Source organism: Armigeres subalbatus, chromosome 2 (genome assembly GCF_024139115.2).
Source record: "Armigeres subalbatus isolate Guangzhou_Male chromosome 2, GZ_Asu_2, whole genome shotgun sequence".
NCBI classification, from domain to species: domain Eukaryota; kingdom Metazoa; phylum Arthropoda; class Insecta; order Diptera; family Culicidae; genus Armigeres; species Armigeres subalbatus.
The window spans coordinates 236,289,035-236,310,570 of record NC_085140.1 but is presented as its reverse complement, the minus strand read 5'-3'; the positions used below and the strand labels follow the sequence as shown (position 1 = coordinate 236,310,570).

General features: G+C 40.9%; 2 protein-coding genes across 5 annotated transcripts in view; one reads left to right on the top strand and one right to left on the bottom strand.

Moving 5' to 3' along the window:
• The window catches only part of LOC134211930 (tudor domain-containing protein 5-like), a 46,564-nt gene extending 39,553 nt beyond the window's left edge, over positions 1–7,011 (top strand). For 3 of the 4 annotated variants that reach the window (XM_062689343.1, XM_062689342.1, XM_062689341.1), the window contains 2 exons: positions 6,195–6,244; positions 6,318–7,011. In XM_062689343.1, coding sequence (XP_062545327.1) covers positions 6,195–6,244; positions 6,318–6,831 — 564 coding nt within the window. In that variant the 3' untranslated portion in view covers positions 6,832–7,011. The remainder of the gene's footprint in view (positions 1–6,194; positions 6,245–6,317) is intronic. The other variant, XM_062689344.1, reaches the window with a different exon arrangement.
• Positions 7,012–14,255: 7,244 nt separating this feature from the next.
• LOC134211928 (sarcoplasmic calcium-binding protein 1-like) overlaps positions 14,256–21,536 on the bottom strand; it is a 50,690-nt gene continuing 43,409 nt past the window's right edge. Inside the window, exons 5-6 of the mRNA XM_062689338.1 lie at positions 18,197–18,349; positions 14,256–16,415 (exon numbers count right to left, since the gene is read on the bottom strand). Coding sequence (XP_062545322.1) covers positions 16,293–16,415; positions 18,197–18,349 — 276 coding nt within the window. The 3' untranslated portion in view covers positions 14,256–16,292. The remainder of the gene's footprint in view (positions 16,416–18,196; positions 18,350–21,536) is intronic.

Below are 21,536 nucleotides of genomic sequence, written 5' to 3'. Positions count from 1 at the left end.
GAATGGCGAACATCTGGTCCGTGGTGGAGCGTTCGTCCATAAAACCCGCCTGGTACTGCCCCACGAACTCTCTTGCAATTGGTGTTAGTCGGCGGCATACTCGTTTGTAAGAAGGTTCCGTTCATGTCCTTATACATATCAGGCTGTGGCACGTGGACCTTACATGAACGGTTCTGCTTCTCATAGAACTTTTGTGCGTTATTAGCGCGGTGCAGTTGCTCTGTCTCTCCACGATCTCGATATTCGTGCTGGCGCTTTTTCTTCGGGAAAATTGAGTTTTGTTCCGTGCCCGTTTGTATCGTGCCTCGTTCGCCCTCGTGCGGTGTTGCAGCAATCTCGCCCATGCTGCATTCTTCTCCTCAACTAACTGCTCACATTCGCCGTCATACCAGTCGTTTCTCTGATCCGGGGGCACCGTGCCTAGTGCAGCGGTTGCGGTGCTTCCAATGGCGGATCGAATATCTCTCCAGCCATCTACAAGAGACGCTGCACTTAGCTGCTTTTCCGTTGGGAGTGCCACTTCCAGCTACTGTGCGTAGTCTTGGGCTAGACTACCGTCTTGTAGCCGCCCAATGTTTAGCCGTGGCGGACGACTCCGACGCGTGTTGTACACTGTTGAGAGTTTTGAGCGTAGACATACTGCAAATAGGTAGTGATGTCGGGGAAGAATTTACCGTCGATTAGAACGTGGTCGATTTGGTTTTCCGTTACTTGATTAGGTGATTTCCATGTGGCCTTGTGGATATTCTTGCGGGGTAAGAAAGTGCTTCGGACTACCATTCCGCGGGAGGCTGCAAAGTTTATACATCGTTGGCCGTTGTCGTTCGATACGGTATGCAGACTATCCGGTCCGATGACCGGTCTATACAATTCCTCCCTTCCTACCTGAGCGTTCATGTCACCGATGACGATTTTGACGTCCCGCAGTGGGCATCCATCTTATGTCTGCTCCAGCTGCGCATAGAACACTTCTTTCTCGTCGTCGGATCTCCCTTCGTGTGGGCAGTGCACTTTGATGATGTTATAGTTGAAGAAACGGCCTTTTATCCTAAGCTTGCACATACTTGCGTTGATTGGATGCCACCCAATCACGCGTTGGCGCATCTTTCCTAGCACTATGAAGCCGGTTCCCAGCTCGTTGGTGGTGCCACAGCTTTGGTAGAAGATAGCCGCTCGATGCCCGCTTTTCCACACTTTCTGTCCTGTCCAGCAGATTTCCTGCAGCGCTACGACGTCGAAGTTGCGGGGATGTAATTCATCGTAGATTATCCTGTCGCAACCTGAGAAGCCTAGCGACTTCCTAGTTCCAAGCTTCTAATCGTGGTCATTTAATTGTCGCCTAGTTCGTTGCCAATTGTATCGAGTCGTATTATCTTCTATGTCGTTTTTAATGGTTGTTTTTAAAGGCGGCTTATTGGGCCTGCGCAAAACTCCTGCCTCGTCGGAAGGCCGTCGTGTCAGGGCTGTTTAGCGTCCCACCTAACACCAGGACTAGGGCTTGTGTGCTTTGAGCGGCACACGGTCGCTTTGGCGGAGCCTACTTGCGGATTCATGCAGCTTTCTATAGAGGTTTAATAGGGCCCACTGTCAAACCCCACCACATCCTAGGCAGGCGCCACAACTCGCAGATGGCCTGGGGACGGATCGTCAAGCCCTTGGACATAGTTCCTGCTGCCCACTGTTCGTTATTGATATCGATATCAAAATATGTATTCTTTTTGCTCTCATTATGATGTCAGGCTTTGCTCGGGGAACCAGTGACGAATGTCAATCAATTACAAAAAATATCATTAACATTATTGGCCCTGATAAGCCAAGTGCAAATTGGCACATCAGGATCAATACCAATGAGATCCTTATCATGGCATTCTGGTCTGGTCGCGTGTTAACGGACCTTGTCTTGGTATCATAATATTGTGAAAGCGAGGGCTGGCAGTCTGACATTCTACTCTTAGTTGAACCGGGTGACAATGACTCGAAACGGCGAGCCATTAGCCCGACTGAGCTGTCTTTCGTCCCCTAAAACCGTGGTGAGCTTTTTAGCACGCTGTCCAATCCTGCCACCAAGCTTTGCCGTCTGAGTGGGAGGCTCAGATGCCCTTTTCTGACATGCGCTGATCTGGCTATGAACATGTAAGTGTCAACCCTTGCATGGTCTCCCTGTATGCCGTAAGGCATGCAAAGATAACCATGGGATCATTAACGACGACTACTTCAGTAGGATTCGACGGCAGCCTCAAGGGGGACCCAATTACAATGAGTGAAGCTAAAAATAATTCTTTTGGCGATGCGTTAGGCATTTACTTACTTACTTATGGATCCTGTACACCTCCGGTGGTGCAAAGGGCCGACTTGAAAGATCTCCATCCTGAGCGTTGCCCGGCTATCGCTTTAACCTGTTGCCAGGTTAGATTTCGGTCGACTTCTTTTATTTCTTTATTGAGGCTTCGCCGCCATGAGCCTCTGGGTCTGCCTCTGCTGCGATGTCCCGCTGGGTTCCAGTCTAATGCTTGTTTACAGATTTCGTTTCCGCCCCTACGTAGAGTGTGGCCGACCCAGCCCCACTTCCGATTCCGAATTTCTGTTGCTATCTGATACACACCATGTTTCGCTAGCGTATAACAGCACAGATTTCACGTTAGAGTTGAAAATTCTGACGTCATTTCGCTACCAAGATATTGGAAGCTTTCAACATTCTCCACTGGTTACCCGGCTACTGTGAAACTGGAAGGAGTCACCGTGTTTACATCCAACGATTTGGTTTTGTTGACGTTGATGACTAAACCTGCCGAAGAGGAGCGCTCGGCAAGGTCGTTGAGCTTACTCTGCATATCAGAGCGCCGTTGCGCGAGGAGTGCAACATCATCCGCCAATTCGAAGTCATTTAGGTGCTCCATGGTTATAGGCTGCCATAACAGCCCGCGGTTTGGTTCACGGTCAATCGCATCTACCAGAATCTCGTCGATTACGATGAGGAACAGTAACGGTGATAGAATACATCCTTGCCTCACACCAGCTACGACCCGGATAGGGTCGGACAAGACCCCATTGTGCAGCACTCTACACGAGAAGGCCTCGTACTGTGCCTCGATGAGGCCGATGATTTTCTCAGGAACTCCCTTGCGTCTCAGGGCGCCCCACATATTCTCGTGATTGAGACGGTCGAAAGCTTTTTCGTAGTCAATGAATACCAAATAAAGGGACTCTTGGAATTCGTTGACCTGCTCCAGAATGATGCGGAGCGTGACAATATGGTCCACACAGGATCTTCCGGCACGGAATCCGGCTTGCTGCCGCCGGAGAGTCGCATCGATCTTCTCCTGAATCCGGGCTAGGATAATTTTTCACAGAACTTTAAGAACGGTGCACAGCAACATAATGCCTCGCCAGTTATCGCATACAGTCAGGTCACCATTTTTGGGCACCTTCACTAAGATACCTTGCATCCAGTCGACCGGGAAAGTTGCGGTGTCCCAGATATTACGAAATAAACGATGCAGTAGTTGAGCGGATGTCATGGGATCAGCTTTGAGCATCTCGGCTGATATGCGGTCGACCCCTGGGGCTCTATTCGATTTCATGCTTCGGATGGCTGTTTGAATCTCTAGCAGTGATGGAGCTCCGGTATTGACGCGTGTTATACGTCGGATCCTAGGCAGATCATGCCGAGGTGGTGATGGCCTGGCTGGCACTTGAAAAAGTTGTTCGAAGTGCTCGAACCAGCGTTTCAGCTGGTCAGTTGGGTCGGTCAATAACTGATCATTCGCGTCTTTCACAGGCATCGTTGCATTCATCTTCGCCCCGCTTAAGCGTCGTGAGATATCGTAGAGGAGGCGAATGTCCCCGGTTGCGGCGGCTCTCTCTCCTTCGTCGGACAGAGAGTCTGCCCACGCTCGCTTGTCCCGTCGACATGAGCGTTTTACTTCCTTCTCAAGAGCCGAGTATCGTTGACGGGCTAAGACTTTGATTCCTCTGGTTTTTGATCGCTCTATCGCGGCTTTGGCTTCTCTTCGCTCCTCTATCTTCCTCCAGGTCTCATCGGTGATCCATTGTTTTCTCTGGGTGCGTAGTTCGCCCAGATTGTTCTCGCTGGTGGTGATGAAGGCATTCTTTAAAGCGGCCCATTGGTCTTCCACGCTGCCACCTTCTGGAATATCTGCAGCACGCGTCTCCAGTTCTTCAACGAAGGACCGTTTCACCGTGGCATCTTCCAGTCGGCGTGTGTTGAATCGTCGTCCAATTTTTTTCCTCCTGCCGACGAATCCGCGCAATGCGCAGGCGTATTTCGCCGATGAGGAGGTGATGATCAGACGCGATATCAGCACTACGTTTATTCCGTACATCAAGAAGGCTCCGTTTCCATTTTCGGCTGATGCAGATGTGGTCGATTTGATTTTCTGTAAAGCCGTCACGGGAGACCCACGTGACCTTGTGAACCGGTCGATGAGGGAAGAGCGATCCCCCGATCACCATGTCGTTATTACCCCAAAATTCTGCGAACAGCTCTCCGTTTTCGCTCATTTCTCCGAGACCATGGCGTCCCATAATGCGCTCATGGTTCGAGTTGTCGGATCCGATCTTCGCATTGAAGTCGCCCAAACAGATCTTGATATCACCCTTCGGAATTCTATCTACGACGGCATTGAGTTGACTGTAGAAGTTAGGCATGGAGGTGGTAAACCCCTTTTCCAAAGGTGGTTTGGTGAGGTCTCCTCCCAGATAGGCGGAGAGCGGAGTGACGGAGGCTGCAACTAGCAGCACCGGAGTCTCCCCAGCAGTCGGCGGTCCACTACCCGGGATGCGGGTTGTCGCCGAGCAGCTTGATGATATCATCGAGCTCGCGAACGCAAGGCAAAACATCAGTAAGGAACTGAAACAGAACCTACGGATATTCCGCCAGGCTGTTCGAGTCGCAAGACAAGAACAGCATGGGTTTATCAGGCGGGTGGTGGGAAGAGAGAAGGCCGACAAAGGTGTCCAAACCCATCCCTTCTCCTTCCTTGGAGGAGCGAACATGGCCCAAGAGTCGATTGATTTTGCCCTGACAGCCAATGAAGAAAATACTGCGCCTAACCCGAAACGTCTCTGGCAGCAATCCGGCGCTCAGAGCAAAGCCAAACGACGTGTAACCATAAAGGCCAAACGTCGTCTTAGATAGGGGCCCTCCTTAGCCGTGCGGTAAGATGCGCGGCTACAAAGCAAGACCATGCTGAGAGTGACTGGGTTCGATTCCGGTGCCGGGCATAAAAGTATCATCGTGTTAGCCTCATGGTATACAACTGCAAAAATGGTACATTGGCTGAGAAACCTCGCAGTTAATAACTGTGGAAGTGCTTAATGATGAACACTAAGCTGCGGGGCGGCAATGTCCCAGTGTGGGGATGTAATGCCAATGAAGAAGTAGAAGTCGTCTGGACGGAGAAGATCGGGGTGCAGAGGAGCCCGAAGGGCGTCGACCAGAGAAAGTGAAGTCCTTGTCGACCACCCAAGTCAGCCGCGCATGACATGTCAGAAGTGAGAACCTAAGTAAGTCCCACACGGTATGTCAGAGCGTGTGTCAGGAGGTGTGGCAGGGTGTGCTAGAGGCTCAAATTGGTGTGCTAGAGCGTGAATCAGGTGGCAGGGTGAGCATCCAAGTTAGTCTCACGTGGTGCGTAAAGGGTGAGCACCTAAGTTGGACTCGTTTTCTTGGAGGCGGTGTCAATGTTCGTCAAACTGCTTGACTGGTGTGTACGTTGCATTAGATGTTATTATTATTAAAATCTTTATTGAAGAGGTTTTTAGCCCAAGGCTAGTTCACCTCCGAGGTGCATTAGATGTCTTTCGCCATGCTGATTTCCCAAAGTTAACTCGTAGTGTGCCGCTGTAAGCACACTACACTCAAAGTAGATGATTCAATAGGGACGGTCACGGTACTAAAAATAAGTAATGAATCTCATAAATCAATACATTTTTTATTGCAATTGCAACATTTAAAAGAGTATCTCAGGATGTGTAAAAAATCAGGGGCCACATTGCGCATCTCCATTCGACAGCTCTTTCGTATAATAGTTTGCATGGTTTGCTCGTTGCGAGTCGAGGTGCGCAATGCCACCCCAGTTTTCTCGATGGAGAAATGTAAACTGAACGTCTAAGCCGAAAAAAATTATAAACTTTTTCAAAAAGTTGAAAAGTCTAACTGATCTTTTTTCCAGACAGAAAATTTCCGCGAGCGCACGAAATCATATTCGGAGATTTTCCCACGGTAAGTGATGCACCGGCTTCAATATTAGCCTCACACAATAGGTTTTTGTAATCCTGTATATTCTTTCGATCAGGTTCGACGACTTAGAGAATGGAATCTACCCCACACTGCTGGAAATAGCGGACGATTACTCATCTGGTTTTAATTTCCAACGATACTTTATGCAATCGCTGCAAGACGACTGCGAGTTTCTCCAGCATATTTTCGCCTCACCCTTCACCGTTGATCACTGTTTGCTAATGGATAAAGACTCCATGCGGGAAGCCAATCACTCCTATGACGACCCCTTATTGTGCGATTTTGAAGATGTTTATGACTTTTATGAGGAACCATATCTAGAATACGTTCATGACGCGGGTGAGGAATTTGGAAATGATCTTACGCAAGCTGCGCCGGAGGTAGATCAGATTGTTGAAGTGAAGCCTACGAAGCCTAAAAAGCAGGTTAGATTTAAAGATCCTGAAAAACAGATAATTCCTTATGATGCAACCAGCCCGATTGTTGAGAATGGACCTAATCAAAATAATGCTAATACCGTTTTAGATGAGAGTGTTCCTCAGTTGAGAGAACCTTCAAGAATGGTCTAGAATACGTTTTAAAAGTGACTAGAAAAATTGGTTTGTTTTCAGCTAGGTTTTATTCTGTAATCTAATATAATTCTAGTTTATTTTTTGTTTAGTTGTTATGAACCTAGTATACATGACCATATTCTTATATAAACCCTGTGTTACAAAGAATGATGCAATATAATTTTACTTTCACAACTCGCATAAGCACCAACCGTTCATCGTTATATTCCGTTGTGGTAGGCGATACGGTAATATTCTGGTTTTATCTTCCCCGGATGAATTTTGGGGTAAAGTATAAAAATTGACAAAATCGTAACTAGTTTACCCGGCACACGTTGTCCTGCATAGGAGGCGTAAATGCGTGTTGTGAACTGCCTACACTGCTAAAAAAGTTTACACACAAAATACTTTGAAGTATGCTCTTTTGACTATAAAGCATTCAATTATGACTTCAAAGTACGCTCTTTCGTGGGAGAATGGGACTACACACAAAAAAAGAATAAATATTATGCACAATTATTAAAATTAAAATTCATCCTTTTTATGCATCCAATTTTACTCCTTTTGTGGGTAGTTCCATTCTCCCGCAAAAGAGCGTATTTCTGCCCAAAAGAGCATACTTTCAACTGTGCGTATATGCGAAATTCTCATACGAATCTTTGTTTTAGTTTTTTTTACGATTTACTCTACTTTGCTTATGATTTTCACATTGGGAAATATCATAAAAAACCGTCGGAAACTATAACAAATGTAACTGCTGAAGGAATGAAGAAAATCCGTCCAGCCGTTTTCGAGTTATGCGGATACGAACACAGACCATTTCATTTTTATTATATAAAAGATATGGAAAAAGAAAGATAGATTTCTGAATTTCATAAATATGAAGCGTTTTTTCTCGAGGCAAAGTTTCATAAGAGCTTTGACAGACACTTATAACCTACCTGGATACCTGGTTGGCTACAGCGTCGATACACCTATGCCTGGCGTATTGTAGAGCTTCATAATCGTCGGTTTCCCCGAACGTTTAGGGTCCCCAGGTCCGATTCCACCCCTTGCAGCCAGCGTGTTCGTGGCCTTCCACGAAGTCCCCTATCTGGTTCTCTGTTGAATATTGTTTTCGCTATTCTTTCTTCCGACATTCGTACTAAGTGACCAGTCAACTGAAGTCTGCCGTATTTTATACGATTCACAATATTTTCTTCTTTGTATACTTGATACAGCTCATGATTCATGCGTCTGCACCACACACCATTTTCTAGTTTCCCTCCGAATATTATACGTAGCACTTTTCGCTCGAAAACCCCGAAAGCTCTCCGGTCCGCCTCTGTTAATATCCATGCTTCATGTCCATAAAAGGCCACTGGTAGAATCAGAGTTTTGTATAGAGCAAATTTCGTTTCCGTCTGCATGTTGCGGGACCTAAGCTGGTTACGTAATCCATTATATGCCCTATTCACAGCAGCAATACCTCTTTTCACGTCACGGGAATCGTCATTGTCACATGTCACAAGCGTTCCAAGATAAACAAATTCTTCAACAACTTCAAACACATCCCCATCAAGCACTACCTCTGCACCAACACCACTAGGTCTTCCCCTATCTCTACCTGCCACCATGTACATGTTGTGTCGATCATGCGATAGTCCCTTTTGAATTGAAGAGCACTGTGCTTGTATATGCAGAATAAGCTGATATGTCAAAACAATCTCTATCTATACACATGAACAAAAGTGGTGAATGCATGGTGGAATTATTATAAGTTTTGCTTAGTTAAATATTACTTTTTTCTCCTACTTTCCTATTCACAGGCCAAGTGAACTATAATTCTTGACTAGTGAATTCGATGTATGCTAATGCCAAAAGTACGCAAATTGGTAAAATGCTCATATTATCTTGTGTTCAATGGCCTAACCTATATTTGCCTGTTAAATAGATAGGAACTGCTGAAGATACTCTGTGTGAGATAATCTGTAGAGTTAATGTTGTACGGAAAACCGTGAGTTTAATACCGAGTTATTTGAAATTAACATGCATAACTATATTGTATTTTTAATTGTAGTGCATTCCTAAGATTGCTCGATAGAAATTACACAAACGTTGCCATAGATTAAGTTGAAGACCAATTTGTAAGGGGAAACTCAATACTTTGTTCAAATCTAACAATCAATAAATTTCAGTCGAGTTGCTCGTGAGACAACTACGGAAAGTTTTCACAATGTCATTTATTATTATTTTGGATTATTTCAAATAATAACCCTGTGTTCCACCTGAAAGCAACCTTCTCACTTTGTGGCTCTTGTGTGGAATCCGTTATAAGGTTCTGCTCACTTCATTTTCTTTTCACTGTAAAATGGAATCAGTAATAAGGCCCTATAAGTATACAAGACCATGCTGAGGGTGGCTGGGTTCGATTCCCGGTGCCGGTCTAGGCAATTTTCGGATTGGAAATTGTCTCGACTTCCCTGGGCATAAAAGTATCATCGTGTTAGCCTCATGATATACGAATGCAAAAATGGTAACTTGGCTTAGAAACCTCGCAGTTAATAACTGTGGAAGTGCTTAATGAACACTAAGCTGCGAGGCGGCTCTGTCCCCAGTGTGGGGATGTAATGCCAATAAGAAGAAGAAGAAGAAGTATACTTACCGTTGAATCTGAACTAAATATGTATTCAATCAGTGGCTAGAGTGGGTAGGACAAGTAGGACGTGTCCTACACACAAATTTTCCTAAATGGGACAGTCAAGACATTGTCCTACCCATGATCCTGGTGATAACATATCATCTACCTAATTATTTTAGTTGCAATACTGTCTGATTACCAGTTCTACAAAAATATTATCAATTTTTAGGTAGTTTAACGTTTTATTCGTTTAAATGGATTAATATATGCCTGCGGCAAAAAGTTTTGTTGAACCTGAAAGAATTAATATAAGACATCACAAATATGCTTAAGCCCGCATGAAATCTGGTCCGCAAGGGGGTTTGAACTCGTTTTCGTTTTTGAGGTGTAGCTACCCAACAAACATTCACTAGTTGAACTAACATCAGTGTGATGATTTAATTCAGCGCTGTGTTGAATTATGTCTGTACTATTTCTTATCACAACTTCTGTTCAAGCTTTGTTCACACAATTTTGGCGAAGTTATACAACTATAACATCTCATTTTGAAAAACAGCTTTATTAACTGATTCGTTAAACCTTTAATAAGCATTTTACTAAGCCTCAATTCAGCTACATGTGAATTCTTCGAAAATAATAACGCATAGAAGGTAACATCAGTAAGATCTCCAATCAACGTATTTTGAAGCATTTGCTATTTTCATATAATCATTTTAAAATTTACCTAAATCGGGTCTCGAACTGCTGTCATTTGATCATCCGCCGGTAACGTTGTCATCCGCGCCATCCATGATTTGTTAGATATGGCCCACTCAATGCATAACATAAATAATTCTATTGCTGAATATAAATAATAATTGAGCGCTTATATTCAATAAGTCAACCTGTCAAACTACAGTTTGTTAATTACTGTTCAAGAGTTTTATTTCAACCATTGTTCAGCCAGTCATAACCATCGCACACTAGGAAAAATACGTAAAAATAATGTCGATAAACGATAAAATAAAATCCGTCCCCAATGCTATTTATGAATTTATGAAAATAAAATCAATTTATATTCGGCCTTCCTCAAAATCTCTTCATAATCGGTTGCGATATGATTGTCAAATGCTGAGATTATTCCAATTTCGCCGCAATAAAGATCAACATCCATGCGATAATATTGGGATTCCACACATCAAAGATTCAATAATTTCCCGATGTTATTCAACGGCGTTATGTCCGGCTTTTAGTAAACTTCGTTAGTTAGTAAAGAATTAGTTTAGCATGAATGCATGATTTTTTTTTATTGCTCCAGCAGTTTTGTTCGTTATAATCTCCGACACTTTAATAAATCACGAAAATAAAAAGCATGTCTTGAAAATAAATCTTTATTTTTCTATAAATCAAATTTCCCAAATCTAGAATCCAGATTTTCTCTCAAACTGAACAAGTATGTTTTTTTCCCCTGTGCGACAGATCAGATAAATGTGAAATCCAATGGTTAAGAAGGACAAAGGTTAAGAAGGATGTCTAATGCCTGCTTATCAACTTACTATTCAAACTCAATTCAACCACCCTTACAGAGCATCACATCAAGGTCGTACAGATAACTTTCAAAGTCATTAGTTCAGTACATTGTTAAACTTCCCCAATGTGCTGAAATGTGATAAAACGAAAACGTAAGTTCGACTTCAAATAAAGGTAGTAAACAAATAAATAGGCCATGTCGAATATTAGTTAGATTAAATGCTGAAATGAAATCTGTCTAGCAAATTATTCAGCATCCATTTTATTCAGCTGTGAAGATCACTAATAAACAATAATTCAACATAGATGCTTATTTGTAGCTTGTCGTTGTTTGTTGGGTACACTGTTTAGTGCAGCATTTTGCACGGCAAAAACGAAGGTTTTTAGTGTAGTTAGGTTTGTTTGATATGGACAACGGGAGAAACTTGACAACAAACTAAACTACACGGCACACTCTAATTTTTCCTGGTGCTACACTGGTTGTTTCAGTGCAAGAAAAATGCTACACTGATGTAGCACGAAAATCAAAAACGAACATTTTCGGTGCAAAAGTGTAGCACGATTGACAAGAGTTTCTCCTTCCTTATTTCACTTGCAGTTCTGTAACCAATCTACAGAGAATGTGCAGCGCCTACTGGGCCAGTAATATGTGGGGTATTTTTTCCCTAGCCGCAAGACAGTGAAGTTGATTTTTACGTGATTTTTTACAAGCCACTGAAGTCGAGTACAAAGTAAAAAACGACTTAATCGCAAACCGATTATTCCTGGTATCCACGTGTTCCCGGACCCTTTCGATAGACCGCTGTAAAAATCCGCGTTAATCCCGAAATTCGGTTAGACCGTAACAACAATCCGTGTAAAAAGCGACCCCAGTGTACGTGATAAAATTTGCTTTCGCTTATCAAACGAAACAGGTTGAGTGCACGCGTTATTGTTTTAATACGCATTGAGAGCGCTTTTGAGTAAAAATTGTTTTCGTCTTTGTCTTTATGCAGACAGAATCACAAATCGATCACGTTCTGATTGATGGACGACACTTTTTCGACATCATCGACGTCAGGATATATCGTGACGTTAACATCAGCTCTGACCACTGTCTGGTGATGGTTAACTGCGCCCAAAACTATCCGTCATCAAAAATGTTCCGTACCGATTGCCGCCGTGGTACGACATAGAGCGACTGAAGCAACCTGATGTCGCAAATGCATAAGCGCAGCATCTCGAGGCAGCGTTGCTGGATGAGGTTGAGCTCGATGAGGCTCCTCTTGAGGGCTGCTGGGATACAGTTAACGCAGCCATTGACGACGCAGCAGAGAACATCGTCGGATATGTGGGACGAAGTCGACGGAACGATTGGTTCGACGAAGAGTGCAGACAGATTCTGGAGGTGAAGGACGCAGCGCGGGCGTTATAGACGGAATCGGAGACAGCAGACCCGCCTTTATCGGGAGAAGAAACGCCGTCTGGAAGAAGCGGAGTGCGAGGAGATGGAACAGCTGTGCCGTTCACAAGAAACACGCAAGTTCTATCAGAAGCTCAACGCATCCCGGAAAGGCTTCGTGCCGCGAGCCGAGATGTACAGGGATAAGGATGGGAGCATCTTGACGGACGAACGTGTGGTGATCGAAAGGTTGAAGCAGCACTACGATTAACGTTCAAATGGCGCTGAGAGTACAGGCAGTGAAAGTCAAGGCAGCGGAGGAGATGAGTCCGCCAGTTCATCAGACGATGGAAGCCAACTAGCCCCCGCCTTGAGGGAAGAAAGGTGACAAGCTGGGGCCTCATTGCGCATCTCCTTTCGATAGCTCTTTCGTATGACAGTTTGCTTGGTTCGCTCGTTTCGAGTCGAGATGGGCAATGCCACCCCTGGAGTGTGAGAACTTTCGAGCGATGTCCAACATGTATTGTGGCGTCAAATTGTTGATTCAGTGTTATCTGTTTGGATGTATGCTCAATAAATGAATAAGTCTTTGAATTGACGAAACACATTCAGAAAATAGAGAAGATACCGACGAAGGGCTGTCATCAGTAAACGAAGAGAGAGCCATGGAGTAGGCCAAGTTGATAGAAAATATTAGAAAGTGAAAATCATTCTAGCCAGCGCTTCATCCAACAATGTCCTAGATCATTGTCTAGCTCATTGCCAGATCGTAACTTGAATGTCTCGGGCACATTTTTTTTGAAAACTGGGCCTCGGCCCAGTTGGAATGAGAGAATACGACAATTATCACTTCAGTTGAGCAATCTCGTATTACTTAGTAAAATACTATGTGGACTGTTAAATGTTCCACAATACCTGACTTCTTCTGCGTCTTGTATGACTCTAAGTTCCAACTGGAGCTTAGCCTGCTTAGTCAACTCAGTATTCTATGAGCATATCCTCAGTTACCAATTAAAAGCTTTTCTATGTAGCAAGTACCATGGATACACTATGGCCAGGGAGTCGAGAATGTTTCCCACCTGATATCATCCTAGACCAGACCGATAATCGAACTCGCCATCTCCGCATTGGCAACCCTACGCCTTTGCTCGCAATGCTGTCTGCAGACCCCATGATGCGTGACTATGAAGCAGAAAGTCGGGACTAGGACTGTTCTTCTTTCCAATAACTGTGACAATACCCAATGTAAACTACGTTGTGAGCTGGCTACGTCGGACATAGGGACATTATATAAAGGAGCAGTGAGAGATCTCGAGAGATGCTTATGAAGAGACATACTCCAAGAAATTCTTCGCTTTCAATATCATACCTTGTCATGTCAATATACTATTCGTCGAGTCAAACAAAATTGACAATCATTAGCCTTACATATGCGGACCAAACAGATGAATCGGACCAAGCAGTCCACGGTTCGAATCTCATAATTTTCGTGGGATTCCTTTTCGCAAACATTACTCAGTCTGCCTAGCTTACGTATGCTATTCATGTCTAACCTTAGACTTTTCAAACATTAAATTTGTCATTGTAATGTTCTAAAATGACGTAATTATATACAGTGTTAACTTTCCTTACTGAAACATGAAACAACAAAAAAGAAATAATTTCTGCCATCCTCCTGTCTGCATAAACATCGATCCACAGTTTGAAAAAATAAAACAAACTAAATGCTTTTCGTTTCTTAAGGTGGTCTCATATTTTCTCCAATTTGTTTTTTGTTTGCTATCTTATTGTTGTTTTTTTCTGTTTTTGCTTGTGTAACGTTATAAAAGGATTTGAGAAAACGAAAATAATTGTGATACATTAGAACATAAATGGTGATAATATTCAAGCGAATTGGGATCTTTTCCTTTAGATGCTGTGTATAAAAAGATGTTGTTTAATACGAATGTATAAATAAGACAAATTATTTATTAAGACATTTTTTTTCGCACCATTGGCCGGGTCCGGAGGTGTTGGGTCGGACACACGACCGCACACTTTTAAGAATAAAACATATACACACTGTTAGGTGGTGGAGTTCTCTAAAATGTATACCATTTCGTCCTTAAAAATGAACTTGGATAATAAATAATTCATGCTATTTTCCGTGGTTCTAAGTTATTATTAATTATTCTGACGAGTTTTTATCATACAATTAAGCAAAGTTTCTCTTTACAATAAGTTATGGGGATAAGTCTGGTTTTTCAGGTGAAGGAAAAACAGTGATTATTTAAACAAAAAGTAAAATTCAAAATCTTAATATGAGTTCTCTGTAAAGTTTAAAAGATTTCAGCTGTTGTTGTTTCCATTTGAAGATGTTATTGTTTGTTATTTTTGTTGTTGTTCTTAATAGGGATCACTACGACACACGCAATTAAAGGATAACTAATGGGACAAACTACCTCGCAACTATATTTGTTTATTTATAGTTAAAGTGTGATGTTATTTAGTCAAACTAGTTTTCGTCTTGTCTCTAGTGAGTTGTCATTTCTAGATAAGAAAGAGTAGCAAAGTTGACATTACCGAAGATGTTGTCTACACATTGGTTGTAGCTTTCATTTGTCAGGAAATAATCACTGCTTTTGCTGCAAGTTCTAGTTCAGTTTCCAGTTTCATAAAATTACAATAGTACGATAAAGTAAGTGATAACAGTTGTTTCTTCTTAGTTTTCGAAGATAGATTCCTACGCTGAGTAACATTAAAAATACATAACCTAGCTATTTTTTAAACATTTTCTGTCTTTTCATTCACTTAGCAGTTAATTACTAGTAGTTAAATAATTATAAACTAACAAACCTTCTTAAATTTGTTATTTGCTTGATGTTATTTCCTTGATCTTGATGGTATTATTACAAACGAACATTATGACATAACCTCAATTTCGCACGATGTTGGTGTGCATGCTGTTGATGTTATAACAGATTTTCAAACTTTCAAAGAAGGAGGCGAGAAATATTTCTTAAACATTAAAGCTAATATTTTAAACACCGTAACATATATGAACAATAATAATTAGAGTAGAAAAAGTAGTTTCAGTAAACATCATTAACATTATATATTGTTGTGTCCATTAAACGCTAATAGTTAGTATAGTTCCATAAAAAAATCATTCTCAAATTGAACGTTTCACGATTTATAGTTAAACGGTTGATATTGATTCTCACTTGGTTTTTATGTACAAATTCAAACAAAAATATCGAATTTATTTTCGTAAAGAACTGGCTAAAACGATTTGCGCTAGCAAATCTGCTGTTCCAGCTGTTCCAAAACAAAAATTAAAAACGAAAAAACTGAACGAAAAAATTAAAGCTGTTGGAAAAAGCCGACCAACGCGCGCCCACTTGGATGTTCGCGATCGCGTGCGCGCGCCAATCAAACAACGCCCACCACAGTGGGCGTTGGCGTTCCAGATTAGTGCTACATGGCAACCGGTGATCCAGGTTGGCTGTTTTCATTGGAACGTGGCTTTCATTCGGACTGGCCCCAAGCTGGTGGGTGGGGCGGTGCGATTTGTCGGTCACCGGTTCAACTACCGCCTGCGGAAAGAGGCTTTTGTGATTCGGGCTGTTATCTGAATCGGTTGGGATTGCTAGAATTCGGTAGTTTGATGTTTTTGTTTTATTAAATGTTCACACTATTAACATTGGTTTTCTGCTTTGATGTTGTTTATTCAAATCAGATTGGGATGTTTTAGTATTCGACTCAGGATGTTGTTTGATCGAGAAGTTGATTTAGATCTTTTCCTCTTTCTCACTTCTAGCATCACAATTGCTGTTGTTGTTGATGATGTTCTTCTACGGCCTTCGCCCAACGAATAAGCATTGATGGAATTTGGTTTTCCGTCAAGCAGAAGCGCACAGTTCGGGTGTGTTGGTACTTTGTGGTTCTTTGGGATGAAATGGTGAATCTTCGAATGTTGGTTTGAATGGCTTATTCTGGGATTGGGCCGTACAGGAAGACGGCTGGACACTTATCGCTTGGGTTGCCCATGAACTGGGCGTACAGTTCCTGGTATCTCTGCAGGGTGATTCCGCCGCGCTTGTTGTCTTCGTCCTGGAATTATGAGAAAAAGAGAACGTTAGTTGCAGATCTGTACATTGATTGAATAAAACTTGTAACAAAATCGGTAAAAATGCGTAAATTTAAATTTAAAACCTTTTCTTTCCCATGGTAGCTGTAGAGCTCCATCAACATTTGCACTTTCTATCTTTTATCAAATTGTTTCAAAAACAAAATAAATATTTAGGCTCATCTGCTAATAAACTGCTAATAAAATCAATTTTATGAGAAAAGTAAAACTATTGAACACAATCAAATAACTATTGATTTAGAACCAAAGCATTTTTCTCAAAGATTATTCCTTCCTACTTAAATCTTTGAAAAAAGTAAAAATGGTTAATGTGCTTCCTTCGAGAAGCCTCACCCCGCTTTGACATGGTGGTGATCGATCAACTTAATATTTGGACCAACTGTTTATGGACTTTGTCTGTGTTTCTTGTTTTTCCGTTTTTGAATGTTTGTACAGCATGTTTGGGGTAAAAACATTCCAATGATAAAAAAAAATTGTAAAAATCCGTTGAGATTTAAAAAAGTTGTTGCAAACGAAAGCTAATAAACAAATTTTTGGACGCATATTCATCAACTTTAGTCGAGCGACTATTTCGCTGACTATTTCTTGTTTTCTGTAGCATCTCATTTTAATTTTTGTGAATTGCTGACCAAATCAGAAATTTTCTTGCAAACTTATCATTAAAATGAGTTTATATTTGTTGAGAACATCTCATCGACTCACGATGATTACAAACTTCCGATTACAAAATACATCAACGATTACAACAATTTAATCTGACTTCATTGAGTTTTTAACATCGGTGTATTTTTCGTCTTTCATATATCACATTTTCGTCTTTCTTATATCACATTTTATTTTCAAATCTTAACCGATCGTAACCAACACTGAAAGAGATTAACATTTTACTGCAAAAATGGGTCACAAGAAGCGTTATAAGAATTAGAAGAATTGAATTTTATTTTGTGAATGATTGTTTTTTGCTATTGCTGGCGGGAAGTGACAAGAAAATATTCATCAAAAAACAACGAAGCGACTCACAGTGGAGCACACATCGATCGACCAAAATGTTTGAAAAACTTCTGCTTTTTTCCTGGGACTAGCGAAAGCTCAACTTCAGACATAAGGAATCTAATTATTGTTCCTATGCGTTTCTCCTTTTCCGATTTGTTGATATATTCCCCGGGCCATAGGAGGGTCATAAGTCAATCAGACGCCCAAGAAAGACGTCTGCTTTACAGAGTAAAAACTAATGAACTATATGAATCCTTTAGAAAACCAAGGATTTGCAAACATTTATGTATACCTTAAGATCTTTCAATTCCATTGGTTTTTGGAATTCAATGATCTTCTTTCTGAAATACCGGAAGACTATAAAATGCAGAATCCTATCCTAATTCCAAAATATTTGGTTTGAATTTTCAGGTCTGAATAAGAATTTGCTTTTATAGTCGAAAGTTTTGAACAAAAAGAGCTCCCCTTAGAATTCACAATACCGAGAATTCTCAGTTCATTTGTAAAGGAAAAAGCTAACAAACGGGAAGATATGTTATTCTTTTTGTAATCAAAATGTGTATGAGTAAATGATTGGAACAACAAATTGAACATTTTTTACAATCATTACAAATTTAACCAGACGAGGACTTTTGAAGCTTATCGAGCGGTATTGCAAATAATGCGCAACCAACCACGCGTCTCCATTAACTTTCATTTTGCCCAAAGCAATGCTGCCAAAGATAAAGTGCTAACATTTTTTGATACTCACACTGACGAGCTGGTTGTAGGATTCATCGACCTGCTTGATGTCGTCCAGGGCGAATCTGGAGATGCAGTTGTAACGGTACTCCTCTATGCTGACCAGACCGTCGTTGTTGATGTCCATCATCTGGTAGTGGGCATCGATGAAAGCCTTCATGGCCTGTGGGAGTCCGGGGGAAAAAGAAAAATCGTGCTGTTAGTTTCGCAATTGTTCGGATTTGCCGTCTGGCAGTTAACAACGTTTTGAATCATTTTTTTTCTGCATGCGAGACCCGAGCATTTCACACGGTCTGCTCAATTATACGCAATTCATCAACAATTTGTAGTGGAATGGGAAGGTCACCAATTTACTTTTTGTCTATTGTGAAGATTTACAATGCGAATTTGTTAGTTGATTTGATTTTCGTAATAACACTATGAGTAATCATTTTGTTCCGCTCCGTTTTTATTGGCTGTGAATTGATTTATACATTGCCCTTGGTAAAAGAACATTTATTTAGGTCAGGGCTTTATCATTTCATTTTTCGGTAGTTGAATCCAAACCGAGAAGGTGCCTATTAATTATGTATAATATTGTGACAGAGTTCTTTCCGGTTGTATACCCTCTGTTTGTCATGCTTATGATGAAAAGTCAACAAAAGGTGAAACACGAAAATACAGAATGAAGCATTATAAAACTTTTTTGAAACAAGGTAACTTTTTAAATATGATGTTGAACAATCGTGGATATAATTTGAAATTTTCCGATTTACTGGTTGTTCATGAGAATTGTTTACAGAATTAGCATATCACTATTCAAGTGGATATGAAATGTCTCATGGCGAATAGGAACAGAAAGGGTTCAACCTCATTCACTCTTGGCATAACCGTTTCCGACACCCAACAACGTGATAATTGAAACATGGGAGCCTACGGCTGGTTAAAGAATGGTTGCGAGTGTGGTAATAGCCAGATATCGCCACTTATCATCTCGTTTGCCGCACGATTCACAATGCCCATTTACATGTATTCATGTAGTCAGTTAGATTCAAATAGCCTTTGCAACGGAGAGGCCATAACAAAGCCACAAATCATCAACAGCATTGTGGAATATGTGTGGGGGGAAATGGTTGGTGGACTTAGTGTTTGTGTTTTCATGACAAATCCTACTCTATTAAACATTAAAGTTTCATTTCATTGAATAGTACAATGAAAGGCCGTCTCATCTAAATGTTTCAATGAATTGGAACAGAGGATAGAGGATTTTGCGTTTGTATGTATTTAGATACTTTAGAAACTAAATATGAATATTGTTTCCTTTCTCAGGAGCAAACTGGTTTCCTTATGATGGTTTTGTTTAAAAGTTTTGCTTTATCCACTCTGTGGTGTCTCTATTTTTCTTATACATTAAAATGTTGGAATAGCACTGATATATACATTGCAATATTTACAAAAATGTCTTTATTTTTTTCAGGCACTTATTCTTAATCAATTTATTTGCATTCGACGAGGAGCTCTGTATTTTTATTTCCTAACGAAAATGGGCCAGATCGGACTATGCGCTTAAAAGTTAGCCAAAGTTCTTGGTGGACTAATCAGGTTTTTTAAATTAATTTTATTTTAATTAAAACTATTATAAAACTATTATATCTCCTTTAAAACCATTCTAGTTTTAAAAACACACACACTCAGTCATACATTCCGGTTTCGTGTTGTGAAAGTTTCAATCTGATTTCCAAATTATCGTTGTATAGTTTATAAGCATCTGCTGGACGCTCCAATTTAATTTTCTCCAATTACCATCCGAGACGACGGCCCTTCTAGAGAATCAGAAGTAGGTAGTAAGGTAGCTACTAATCTAATTGAAGAAATCTCCTCCAGCAATGCGTTTGCTACAACTAAAACACAGCTTGTCGAACGTCGAAGGGCACTTGTTGTTTGATTTACAGTTTGTTGTTGGAAAGGATTTAAATATAACGCAAATAAAGCTAGGGTCCTTATCAAAGTGAAGCAACAACATGTAAGAGTTGAGAAGCCCGAGGTTTGTCAATTGCGTTGATTGACTGGCATATATTGTATTTTTTTTTAATTTGTATTGTTGTTAACTATGATTAAATTAACTCTAATTCAAGTGACTTAAAAACACACACATTTTACTGAGTTTTTGAAAAGCTGACTAAAGCCGACTAAAACTTTTTCGTTAAATTTATTATTTTCCACTTTTGTTTTCTACTGAAAAAATTAGTACTATATAAAGCAAAAAGCCCTTTGCTATGAAAAACTACAGCAAAACAAATGTCATGATGTGTTTTTGATGTGTTTGTTATCGTCCCGAGGTGGTCTAGTAGTCTAGAATTTGAATATATCGACATAAGGAGAGAAAATTCTGAACAAAATATGATCAGAACCAGAACACATCGAGATGTAGAAAGCAAAAATGTGTGTAGATTGAAGGACCATGCAAACCATCGACATAGGGAGTTACATCGAGATGTAGAGAGTCGACTGTATAACTTATACGATGTGCAGAATGGCAGTTGAAATCAAATTTTGTAGTTATTTATTCTAAAGCGTTCATTGATTCTTTTGCCAGAGCTGCAGAGAACAGTCAATATTTTCTTGGATCAGGTAAAAAATAACACTCGCTAGAGAAGTTCTAGTCGTTTCTACACTGTTGGTAGATGGATTACAGTCTAAAGTGCAGCGTTGAAGATACGGTGGTTGCACCTCACGCAACGAAGTGCAAAGCGGATGAAAGCTGTTTGTACACCTTACGGCGGAGCAATTTGAAGGCAAACATACAACTACGTACAAAACACTAACCAGTGTGACAATATTTGCTGCATTTTTCATTTTTTATTAGAAACGATTTGAAGGTTATAACCTTTTTAGCTTTTCATCCACTTAGTGGATCCCGAAAATGTTAATTCAAATATATTTCGTCATACTATAGCCCAGACTACAATTGTAACCTACAAACGTGATTATGACTACGTTTAAGAAGGATATGCTGATGTGCCGTTTTCAAAATTAGAAAGTACTATCATTCTTTCTATGGATTGCTTCGCTGATTATTGTCTTTATAGAACTTCACTTAAGCAACAACTAGTTGCTGTTTAGCATTATTCGATTTTCCACATGTTTCCTCCTATTAACAAACATGACCTCCAGTTTTATGGCAAAAATCAATCAGACCGCAAGCGTAATTTTGAAACCTATTAGGCACACCACGGAACACGATCCACAGAGCTGACGTTGCGGTTGCACATGTTATTGTTATTTTAAGTGTGCTCAACTACCGCCGTCCGGTCCACTTATTTCGGTTTATAATAATCATCAGCAGGGTAAAAAAAAACATAAATCGCGGG